The sequence below is a fragment of the Lynx rufus genome, unplaced genomic scaffold (assembly GCF_022079265.1).
Source record: "Lynx rufus isolate CCGP_SWC_20201006 ecotype Redwood Valley unplaced genomic scaffold, mLynRuf1.p SCAF_16, whole genome shotgun sequence".
Lineage (NCBI taxonomy): Eukaryota > Metazoa > Chordata > Mammalia > Carnivora > Felidae > Lynx > Lynx rufus.
In genome coordinates this window covers 10,347,534-10,360,022 of record NW_025814830.1, presented here as the reverse complement: position 1 = coordinate 10,360,022, position 12,489 = coordinate 10,347,534, and the positions used below count along the sequence as shown (strand labels likewise).

The 12,489-nt window shown below is 56.1% G+C and overlaps 1 protein-coding gene across 2 annotated transcripts in view; it reads right to left on the bottom strand.

Annotated features, from left to right (window-relative positions):
• AKT2 (AKT serine/threonine kinase 2) overlaps positions 1–12,489 on the bottom strand; it is a 51,016-nt gene that overhangs the window by 27,967 nt on the left and 10,560 nt on the right. For both annotated transcript variants that reach the window (XM_047078041.1, XM_047078040.1), the window contains exon 2: positions 2,226–2,355. In XM_047078041.1, coding sequence (XP_046933997.1) covers positions 2,226–2,271 — 46 coding nt within the window. In that variant the 5' untranslated portion in view covers positions 2,272–2,355. The remainder of the gene's footprint in view (positions 1–2,225; positions 2,356–12,489) is intronic.

The following is a 12,489-nucleotide window of genomic DNA, read 5'->3' as shown; positions in this document are numbered from 1 at the left end:
AAACCCAAGATGGCTGTGTCCCAGCTGGGCCATCCCAACAGCTCATCTGGCCCCCTGCAGCATGAATGGAGACCCTGAAGGCCTAAGAGGGGCTGAAGCCCATTTAATGCCATGGGCAGCCCTAGACCAGAGACAAAGCCCTGCCCTGGCAACAGTTCTCTGACCACCTCCAAAGCCCCTCACAGTGCAGCCCCGTGAGCCATTGGCCTGGAGAGACTCAGGAGCCTGAGACCCTGGCACACCCTAACGTATATACCACCTACACACAATCTCAACACATTCACTGAACAGTTACTGAGCACCCACTGCATGCCAAGAACTTTTCTAGGCACTGGGGATACCACAGGGAACAAGCCAGATAAAATCCCTGCCCTCATGGAACCGAGTATGTCAGAGGTCTGGGTTGTTAACCCATTTTACAGATGTGAAACCAAGACTCAGAGGTGACATAGCTTGCTTGCAGTCACCAAGAGGAAGTGGCAGAACCAGGGTTAGAACTTTGACATCTGCCAAGGTTCAGAAAGTTCCACTGACAGCCCCAGACTCAGGGCCCACTCTGGGCAGGTGGACCAAGGTGACTCAAATACCACCCCTGCCTTGAAACGGCAGTGGGAAACGGGTCTCCCCTGCTCAGTCTGATGGTGGAGGCCTGGCTCTGGGGACTACCTCCATCCCTCCTCACTGCTGTGTCTGCAGCCTGGGACAAGGCAGGACGGGTGAGTGTTTCTCCCAGTTCCCACAGGGCTGGCCCCATCAGCCTCCTTGCCCTCTTCAAACACGCCCGGCCCACTCCCCCTCTGGACTCACAGTTGGCCCCTCCACCTGCACTCTCCTGTCCCAGTTAGCTGTGGGGCTCGCTCTCTGGCCTCCTGCATATTTTTATCAAATGTCCCTTCTCGGTGAAGCCCTCCCTGCCCACCTTGTTTACGACAGCTCCCCCCACTGCCTCCCACACCCCCTTCTCACATTGCTCCATTTTTCTCCACGGCCCTTACCACCACTGTCCACGCTCATCCATCAGTGCCACCCACCTTTCCCCACTAAATGTGAGACCAACACAAGGAGGGGGATCTGTGCCTGTCTGGTTCATTGCTGAATTGCCAGTACCTGGAACACAGTGGCTCTGCTCAGTAAGTGTTTGTTGACTGAATGGATGTGCACAGAGAACCGCTACCACCAAGCTTGGCCCTCTCCCTCCCTAGAAGGTCCACAGAAGCCAAGACAGCCGGCCTCCTTTACTCCGCAGCGCCTGGACAGCTGCCCCCCTAAGCCGGTAAGCACCACGCTTCTGGGGACAGGAGGCCTGGGGGTCTTACAATGTAGGATGTTAGTCTCCTCGCTGTAAATGACTTCATTTCCCTGGGCCTCAGTTGCCCACCAGTACAAGCAGAGGAGGCCATGCCCTGGCTCCTGATACGTTGGGCTCAGATCTCCTGCAGGGTTAAGGCCAAGGTCCCTCCCGTGGCCTCCAAGGCCCAGCATGGTTGGATGCCACATTCAGCTCACCCTCACTCCCCCTGCTCCAGCCACCCAGGCCAACTCAACCAAGCACATTCCCACCTTCATCCCTGCTGCCCCGTTCCCTAGGACCCCCTTGCCCAGCTCTGTGTGTGGCTCACTCGCTCCCCTCCTCTGGGCCTCTGTTCACTGTCCCCTCCTCAGAGCGGCTTCACCTCAGAGTTCCTACTTCTCACAACAGCACTTATCACCTCCTGGCATCACAGATCTGCTTCTCTGTTCACTGTCCCCAGCCCCCACTGGAATATAAACTCCGTGAGGACACATGTCCCAGGAGCCTGGGACCCTGGGACGGCCTGGCGCACCACACACACTCAGTGAGTATATGCTTAAAGAATGAACGGGGGATGTCACCCCACTGTATGACTTCAGTGAAGTGACTTCCCCTCTCTGAGCCTCAGTTTCTTCATTTATAAAATGGGGCTATGAATGAGACCACTAATATAGAGGCAGACTCGAGATCTGGCCTGGGGGCCCATGCGGGGTGCCCAGGCAGATCTGTGGCTCCCCAGGCTGCTGCTGAAGGACATTCCATGAAAGAGGCTTGTAAGGAGCTCCTGGCCTGGGGCAGGCAGGTGGGGCTCGGCACGCAGGCTCCTCGGGCTGTAAAGACCCTGTACCTCTGCCTCCCCGGGCACCAGCCGCCAGAAGGAAAGCCAAGATAGAAGGGGAGACACGCAATCCAGTGGACGAAAGCAGCCCCTTACCACGCTTGTGGAGCCAGCCTTCTTTGATGACAGACACCTCATTCATGGCGGCAGCGTAACACGCTGTCACCTAGCTTGGGACAGCTCAGGGCAGCAGAACATGCAGGAGGTGCGGTGGACAGAGCACAGTCTGCAAGACAAGAGAAGAGCCCATCAGAGTGCGAGAGGGATTCGGGCAGGGCCGGGCCGCAGCCCCTACCCTCAGGGCGGCCAGGCTCTGCCCCCCAGCCCCCACCCCACCAGCTGGCTGTGCTCGTGCTCGTGCTCGGGTGCTCTGCAGGGTGGAGTCACAAGGACAGCCCAGTGTGAGGGGGAAGATGTGGCCTTGTCCTCAGGGATTCCAACTGGGGATTGGGGGGAGCCTGCCCCCGCCCTCGGGGCCTCACTCTGGAGGGCCTGGCGGCTCCTGGGCGGCTCCTTGGCCCACGTGCAGGCCTTGCTGAGCAGAGGCAGCCCTTCCAGCCACCGTCACCCCACACTGGGCTGGAGGAAAGGGAACCACGGCTCCACCCCATGTCGCTCCCAGGCCCCCACGCTGAGGTAACCTGGGATGAATCAGACAGCCCTGGGCATCGGAGGGATTGCTCAAAGCCACCAGCATCTGCCTGCCCACCCCCCCCCTCACCCAATACACTCGCACGCACACATGCACGCTCTCTCTCCCTCCGCCTCTCCCCTCCTTCCAACCTACCACCCTCGGCAAACTGAGTGCCCCAAACCCCCTGCGCCAAGCCACCCCAAGTCACTCTCTCAGCCTCGGTCCCCTCTTTGCCCCCAACCAGATGACCGAGAGAAGACAAGTCTCTAACGTTCAGGATCTTGAAGGAGACGACAACCTACGCATACGCACTTGTCTGGGGCTTAGGAGTCGGTCTGGGGGCTCAACCGAGGCCGTGGGCCCTTCCCCAAGACCTGCACTTCCGTCCTCAGGGACCAGCAGCCGACAGACTGACAGACGCCGAGGCCTCCGGCTTCGTCTCAGGTTCCCAGGGTGGAAGGGAGAAGGGCAGGAGGCAGCCGCCCGCTGGGCCCCTACCTGGAGCCACAGGCCTGGACAGGGGCCACGGAGCCCAAGGCGCCTTTCGCCTTTCCCGGCCTGGGGTTATTTGCGGACAGCAGGTCAGGAGCCACAGCGGCCCCCGGAGAAGTGGCAGCTGGCTCTAGGGACACCATGGGCATCAGCTTTCTCTCATGCCCCAGGGGAGCTGGTGGGCCGGACACACTACTGCCTGGCATGTGACGGTGGCAGGCTGCCCGGGCCCGGGCCGGGTAGGGAGGTAAGTGGGAGGAAGCGAAAGGAAAGACAAGATGGACAGTGACAGGGAAGTAAACAGCGGGGTGAGAAATCACGTTCTGGACTCCGAGCTGCAAAGGCAGGGCCAGGAGCAAGCAACGGGGGCTCCCTCCCACAGCAGGCATGACCAGCACCGAGTGGCTCACACCCCACGGACGGAACACTCAGCATTGCAGACCCTCCACCCTGAACATCCCACCAGCCCGGGCTTCCACCTCCAGGGTGACCGGTCTCTGAATCTGCCCCGCCCCGCCTCCCGCCCTCCTGGTGGCCTGGCTCTCTGGCTCACGTCCAGTGCTGCCCTCTCCCTCAAGTCCCCCCCCCCCAGATCTCTGCTCCGTTACTGCTCCCTTTCATCTGCCCCCCATTCAGCAGCTAGACCCCCCCCAACCTGACCCTCTCCTTCCCCCACTCGAAACCCCTCCGTGGCTTCCCGCTGGCCTCGGGAAAGAGCCAAGCTCCCTCACTTGGGATTCAAGGCCCTTCAGGACCCGGCCTCTGCTGACCTTCACTCCAGCTGCCTCCCGCCCCCACTCGGCCCAGTCGTCCCCACTGTCCATCCACCCGCTTCCACCACACCCCTCCCAACTGCCCTGGCCTTCTCCCTGGGCCCTGAGCCTCTGCTCTCAACCCATATACTCCATCTAAATCCAGCCCCAGCCCTCCAGGTTAAAAACCCTTCCAGGGTTCCCCAGCGTGCTCAGAGAACAAAATCCTTCCCATCATGAGTCTAATGTCACCTAGAAAGCTCTCAATAAAACCTAATGACCATAACAATGACTATTTACACCCAGCGCTACCCACCTCTCCAGCCCCTCCTCCCCACCTCCCTCTACCAGCCTTCTGTCCCTCAGACCCTTCCCTCTGGCCTCCATCCCCTGCACCGTCTGTGGGTTTTCCCTCCTCCAGGAAGCCTTCCTGACCTCAAGAGGCTGCCTTGGGGCTCTCTGTGCACCTCCTTGGCCAATTCTCCCAACACCTATAAAGTGCTAATTTTGCGGACCAGCACAGCATCTGGATATCTGCCGAGAACACAGTAAATGAACCAAAGTCTCCCCAAAGGCTTCCCGGCCACGGAAACATCTCCAGAGTCTATTCACACCACATTCTCCGAGCATGTCCTAAGCTCCAGACACTGCCCTGGGTACCGGAGATGAATCATCAGTAAAACACAGCCCCTGACTTCACGGAGCTCACGTTCTGGTGGGGCAGACAGGTAACACACAGGCACACGCAGAACACTATCAGCCGGTGGCGAGGCGCTGAGAAAAGTAAAGCAGAGGAAAGGATGGCGGGGAATACGGGGTGCGACGTTAGCCGTGTGGTGTGGGGGCCTCATGAGGAGGGAGTGAGCCATGCTGACATGAAGGGAAAAGAATTTCAGGCAGGGGAAGAGCAAGTGCAAAGCCCCGGAGGCAGGAAGTACTTGTAGAGCGTGAAGAACTGCCAAGGGGCCGGTGTGGCTACAGGGTAAGGAGCCAGGAGGGGGGGGCGGGGAGAATGCTGGGGGCCGGGTGAGGTGGTGGTGGCAAGTTAGAGAATTCCTTCCCTGATGCAGGGGCCGACACTGCGCTTTCCCTGGGACCAGCTCAGTTCGGAAGTTCCAAAGAACCGGGATGGAGAACCCAAGTCCAAAGGAAGGGAGGGCACAGAAAGACAGGATGGGGGGCCTAGTGTCCAATCTCCGCCCTCCCCTGCCCCCAGCCCCGGGACTTTACCTCCGTGATTCTGCACGTCTCAGGCGGTCGGCCACACTGAAGCACCTGCTGTGCGCAGAGGCTCAACCTCCTGCCTGGCCCCCAGTGAACAGACAACACGTAGCCACCGTGATCAGAGGAAAGCAAAGGCAGCCAGGTGTGGCCAAGAGTGGTCAGGGTTACAGAGTCCGAGAGCCACTGCCAGCTGGGCGGCCTTGAACAAGCAGGGTGCCGGTGCCCTCACGGAGTCTCTCCTGAATGCTCCCAACCACCCCAGCAGGGGGGCCGTGACCGTGCCTGGGGGAGGGCAGAAGCTCAGAGTGTCAGCCGTTTACCTTGGGTCTCCCAGCTGAGGAGTGGTGGAAGCCCTGGCCGCTGCTCGGCACACCGGGGCCACGTTTTACATTCTCATTTCAGCAACTAAGAAGCCCGCAGCAGCTTGAGCAAGGGCAGGGGGAGGAACTGGAAGATCCCCTACGTCCTGCCTGGATCCTGCCCCGTCCTCCCACTGAGGGTGGTGCCTCGGCTGAGGTGTCTGTGACGCAGTCCAGAGGTGATGAAACACCAGGCACCGAAGCCAAGAGGATGGCCTGCTCCCTGGGGAGCTGCCGATGGAGGACGCCCAGGCGGGAGGACAGAGGACAGCCTCTGGAAGCCAGGTGTCAGCACGCAGGGGACTGCCCTGGCCACCGGCCCGCAGGCCACACACCCCATGGCAGGGAGTGCCCGTATGGCCCCATCTCCACTAGCTTCTCCCTTGAGTGTCCAGGCCTGAGTCCGCTGCGGGCCTGGACCAGATCTGCAGCTTGTAGGCTCAAGGTGAGCCGCCTGGGAGGCAAGGCGAAAAGAGCAAGGGCACTTCACAAGAGAGGACACTCACACAACCAAGGAACGCACACCGTCTCATTAGTTAGGGGGAAATGTGAATTAAAATCGCCTGCTAGGATGGCTGAAATTTTAAAGACTGACAATGCCAAGAGTTGGTAAGGATACAAAGGAATACCTCCCAGCGTAAGTATAAAATGGTTCAACCACCATGGAAAACTGGCAGTAAAAATTAAAACTCAGTATATGCCTACCCCATGACCCAGCAATCCCTAAACCCACAAACCCTCAACAGAAAGGAGTGTGTGTATTTATCAAAGGGCACATACAACAGCAACACTCACAGTACCCCCCCATCTGCAAACAGACCAGATGCCTACCCACAGGAGAATGGACAAGCAGTGGTAAATTCATACAGCAGAACGTTCCTCCACTTAGTACAGACACATACAACAGGGACAAAGCGTAAGCAGGTCACAGTGAAATAAAAGAAACCGGACACAAAGCAACACATCAAGTGTGAGTCCATTCACAGCAAGTTCAGAACAGACGTCACACCACTTATTTAGGGGTGCACTTCTCACTTATAAAATTATGCAGATGGGGCACTTGGGTGCCTCAGTCGGTTGAGTACCTGACTCTTGACTTCGGCTCAGACCATGATCTCACTGTTTGTGTGAGTTCAGGCCCCGTACTGGGCTCTGCTTGGGATTCTCTCTCTCCCTCTCTCTCTCTGCCCCTTCCCACTCACTCCCCCCTTCTCAAAATAAATAAGAATTAAAAAAAAAAAAAAAGTGCAGAACGTCAAGGAAACAAATCTGCAAAAGTCAGGAGAGCAGGTAGCTTTGGGAGCAATGGAGGGGGGATTTCTGGGAGCTGACCATACTCTCTTGTGGTTACGCAGGCCTCTGCTCTGCATCCATTTGTTATACCGTACCATACAAAATGGGCTTAATGTATTTTTCCGTATTTTATAACAACAACAACAAAAACTATAAAAAAAAGAAGCTGGGTAGGGGGGGCGCCTGGGTGGCTCAGCTGGTTGTTTAAGCATCCAACTTTGGCTCGGGTCATAATCTCACAGTGAGTTCAAGCCCTGCATCAGGCTCTCTGCTGTCACAACAGTCCTGCTTCAGATCCTGTCTCCTCCCTCTGCCCACCCCCCACCCCATGCTTGAGCGCGCTCTGTCTCTCTCTCAAAAATACACACACACACACACACACACACACAGAGCGCCTAAAAAGAGAAGCTGGGTTAGAGAGTCCAGAGAATGTGGAAGCGGACATCGGGGCTCCTGGCGTCCAGGGCTCGCCCACCCCAAGGATGCTCTGCCTGATGACACCACGTCACCAGTTGAGTAAGAAGGAGCAATCAGGGGTCCAGAGGATCGGAATTTCAACCCCAGGCTCTGCTGGCTTCCCAGCTGTGTGGCCACAGGCAAGTGACACCCTCTGTGACTGTAGTGCTCCCATGTCTACAATGATCCCACTGGAGATGGGACATACACCCCAGGAGGGAGCAGACAGCACACCCCCAGCCCCACAGCCTGGGGAGCAGGCTGGCGTGGGGGCAGGGTACCTTCAGCTCTGCACAGAAGCAAGCTGAATGGGAATGAAAACCGCTGCTCGCAGTGATCTGTTCTGAACAGTGACAGGGGAAGGCGACTGAACGGGGGTCCCCAAGGAGGCTCGGACCACTCTGGCAAGCTTTTGTTTGTTTAAATAGCCGCTGACTACACGAGTGTCACTGACTTACTCTATCGTTATGTCTCAAACGCTCTATGATAATTTATTTTAAAACTTCTTTAAGACAGAGTCACCTGGGGTGCCTGGGTGGCTCAGTAGGTTGAGCGTCCAACTTCGGCTCAGGTCATGACCTCACGGTCTGTGAGTTCGAGCCCCGCGTCGGGCTCTGTGCTGACAGCTCAGAGCCTGGAGCCTGCTTCGGATTCTGTGTCTCCTTCTCTCTCTGACCCTCCCCTGCCCATGCTCTATCTCTCTCTCTCCGTCAAGAATAAATAAACATTAAAAAAAAAAAAAAAGAGGCACCTGGGTGGCTCAGTTGGCTAGGTGACCACTCCTGGTTTTGGCTCAGGTCATGATCTCACGGTTCGTGAGTTCAAGCCCCGCATCTGGCTCTCCACTGACGGTTCAGAGCCTGCTTGGCTGTCTCTCTCCCTCTCTCACTGCCCCTCCCTGTGTCCCCCTCTCTCTCTCTCGAAATAAATAAACTTAACAAAACCATTAAAAAAACTTATTTAAGACATTTTTATTCCCATCTATTTGATTCACGGGTGTTATTTATTGCTCAGTGGTTTCCAAACCATAGTACCTTCTTCAGAAGCTTCATCTCACAGTGCTGGAGTCAGATCCATGAGAGGCAACTTACAAGACGATGCAGGGCCATTGAGGAGAGGCCCTAATGGCAGCCTTGGGAAGGGACCAGGTCCCGGGAAGGGTCCTTCCAAACCTGTCTCCTCATTTGTAAGAGTAGGGCTGCTTGGCGAGGGGGTAGGGCTGTTGTAAAGCCTCGCTGAGCTCTCGTGCTTCTGTCCTCACATCTATAGTCTGGGATCCTGTGACCACCTGAGTCAGAGCCCATCCCTCCTGTGCTCAAACACTCCGTGTCCCCATCTTACACAGAGCAAAAGTCAGAGGCCTTACAGGAGCCTCTGAACCCTATGAGGTCTGCACGGTCCTCCCTTTACTTCTCTAAACACACTCCATTTCGACGATGCCTACTCCCGTGGCTCCCCCAGCACACCAGGACACCCTTACCTCAGGGCCCTTGCACCTGTTGCCCCTCAGTTGGGATGCTCTGCTCCCTGGTATCTGCAGGGCCCCACCCCACTTTCTTCAGCTTCTGCTCAGGTCACTTTCTTTGAGAAGCCTCCTAGACAAAAGGGAGCACCCACCCTACCTCCCCTTACCCTTTATTTTTCTCTATAAGCACTTTATTGCTGGCGTGACCATATGTATTTACTTAGTTATTATACCTTATTGTCGACCTCCCCCCACTATGATGTCAGCATGGTAAGGGCAAGGGCTCTTGCCTGTCTTGGGCCTGCTGGATCCTCTGAGCCTTGCAGGGTGCCGGGTACAGAGTGGGTGCTTCGTAAGTATTTGTGGAATGAACGTGCAGAGTGAAGAAGCCCTGTGCCCAGAACAGGCTCAGAGTAAGTTAGATTCCTTTCCTTGCCATTTATCAAGTTCTTTTTTCTCTGGCCCCCTCTCCCTGACCTGGTTTCTATGCCAGACAGCACAGATGGCACAAGGAGGCAGGAGGGGAGCCGAGGCTCTGCATCTCCTGGAGCTGGAGACAGCAAGGTGGGGCTCCTTCCCTGTGCTGCAAGCCCCAGGAGCCTGTCGCCTGCCCTCTAGTCTGCCTTCCCTACAGCTCCTGGATGGAGGAAGACTTGCTCAGGAGATTAAATTCAAAGATAACAGGGGCGCCGGAGTGGCCCAGTCGGTTAACCATCAAACTTGGGCTCATGAGTTCGAGCCCCGCATCAGGCTCTGTGTTGACAGCTCGGAGCCTTAGGATTCTGTCTTCCTCGCTCTTTGCCCCTCCCCCACTTGCACTCTCCCTCTCAAGAATAAATAAACATTAAAAAAAATCATAATCCAAAGACAACAGGAACCTGTCCTTCAACAGGCAGCACCTGCTTATGGGAATCTGGAAGGAAAGGCTCACGGGGCGAGCGGAGGGAAACAACTCCCTCATGTGCCATCCGCAGCTCTGTGAACTGGTTCCGTGTTTTGGGAGGGCACTTCAACAAAACTAACGAAGTGGAAAATGTCCCTGTCGGAAATTCTCCTGCAAAAAATGCTTAGGAGGTTCGGAAAACGTACAGAGGTTGTCCTAAAGCGGGGTTTCTCAATCTCAGCAGGAGTGTTATTTGGGGCCCGAGAATTCTTGTCACGGGGGCCGCTGTGCACAAGGGAGGTTTAGCAGCATTCCTGGTCTTTACTTGCTAAAGCCCACGGCACACCCTCCCCTGAGTTGTGACTATCAAAAATGTCCTCCCCCACTACCAAATGTTCCCTGGGGGCAAAGTCACCCCCCCACCCCCGACTGAAGGTGTAGCTGCTGAAACAGTGAGAGCCCGGAAGCAACCTAAGTGCCTGCACAAGGGGTCTGGCTCTGTAGTAGCGGCTGATGTGACCACACCAAAGAGTGAATGAGCGCCTGTGTCGCACTCAGCACACAGTACACGCCAGGCGACCTAAGCGCTCGGTACCTGTGAATTCTACCCTCCCAGGCACTTTTATAATCTTTTTTCCCCCCAATGTTTATTTTTGAGAGAGAGCACAAGTGAGGTAGGGGTACACAGAGAGGGAGACACACAAATCCAAAGCAGGCTCCAGGTTCTGAGCTGTCAGCACAGAGCCCGACGCGGGGCTCGAACTCACGAACTGTGAGATCATGACCTGACCCGAAGTTGAATGCTTAACTGACCGAGCTACCCAGGCGCTCCGCCCCCTCCTCCCTTTTCTGCAACACCAACAAGTACACAGCACACGGCCTAATTCTGATTCTTTCTCACACACTGACATTCTTGAGCCAGTCGTCCTTGTCACCGTCCAAGTGTAACTGTCTTCTACAGCATCGTCTTCAGAAAAGCCGTCATCCCATCATCGACAGTGGATGTTCCAGGGAAGAGTACCTTAGGCTAGAGGCCAGGAGGAGGTACGTGTTTAAACAAAACATTGCACGCATAGGGGCAGGAGTCAAAGTTGCCTCCGGGACCAAATGCGCCTCAACTTCAGCTCTGCCACTTGCTGTGTGACCTTGGGCAAATCACTTCCCCTTTCCTTGCCTTAGTTTCCCCATCCGTAAATTAGAGCTAAGAACAGTACACACTCCAAGGCTGCTGTGAGGCATAAATGAGTTAATCCACATAAAGTCCTTTGAACTTTGCCAATGTGGCAAACGCTCAACACCTATCAGGTGTTATTATTTCCTCTGGTGGGTGGAGACACAGGGACCCTCACTTCCCACGTCGCACATCTCTGTACTACGTGAATTTTTACCTACTCTACCTCCTTGGTACAAAGGCAGCATTAAAGATCCCTTTTTTCTCTTGAACACCACACACTCCCCCCAGCTGCCCCATCTGTCTGCTTGGAGCAGGTAGGACTGGAAGCAGACTGAAGAGTAGGCGGGCTGCAAAAGATACCGGGACAAGAATAAGCACAGAGCAGATTTCCTTCTCTTCCTCGCCACCCCCGCCCCACACCTTCCCCCTCACCCCGCCACCTAGGGCCTTGCAGCACCCACAGAAATCATGGCAGATATCGAAGTCAGCCTGGTCACGGGCTCCAAACACACCGACTGCACCAGGCTGCAGCTGTGAGAGACCCTCCAACCAGAGCTCTGACCCTGTCCCTCCCCTGCTTGGGGATCACATCCAAGGCTTTTGTGGAGACAAGGGCCCACCTGAAGTGGCCCCTGCCTATTCTCCTGCCTCATTGATCAGCAGCACCACCCCCACACACACTTTCCCCTTCTCCTGGTCCCTTGAACACTCCTTGCTCGCTCTCTCTCTCACCCCAGGGCCTTTGCACATACTAGTCCCCTACCTGGCACTGCTCACCCATCTTTACCTGCTAAATCCTCATTTCCTCAGGGAAGCCTCCCCTGTCTGTCCTTGCCCCACAATGAGTCACAGATCCTCAGACCTTAGCCTTACCTGTCCCCTCACAGCACTTACGTCTAATGTGCTCAGTCACCTGTACAATTATCTGGGTAATGGTGCCTCCCTCATTGGACTGGGAGCTCCACAAAGCAGGGATGGGAGTGTCCTGGTCCCCACTGTGTCCCCACCACAGGCCGGGCCTAGAGCTTTCATTAACTAAGGGTAGCGGTAGCAAACACAATCCCAGCTTTTGGGGCCAGAACTGTGTCAAGTAAAGGCAAAACAAAAAAGTCCTGAATTCATTCATTCCACAAACCTGGCACTTAGGCCGTGTCAGCAGTGCTCTAGTCACCAGGAGGCAGCAGTGACCAAAACAGAACTCCCTGCCCTGGGGGAGTTTGGGGGGGGGGGGGAGGGTGGGCAGGCCTCAAAATGAAGCTAAATGAATAGGCAAATTACATGCTGTAACAGAAGTTGACAAATGTCACGGATAAAAGCAGCACACCGAGGACTAGGTCTGTGGGAAGGGGTAAGGGTTTCCGGTTTTATCCAGGGTGGTCAGAAAACGGACCCGAGATGGTGAAATGGGAGCAGAAACCTGAGAGATGAGGTAGCCACGGGGCCAGGGGAGAGGGGAAGAGCACTCCAGGCCGCAGGAGGGTGGCACCAAGGCCAGGGGTGGCCTGCACGGGAGCCAGTCAGGAGGGTGGAGGGGAACGGGGCACGTGTGACTGCGGAAGCCGGGGTGCCTGACTGGGCAGGGCCTGGGAGTTCACCGTAAGGGCTGTGGCTGTTTCTTAGGGACAGAT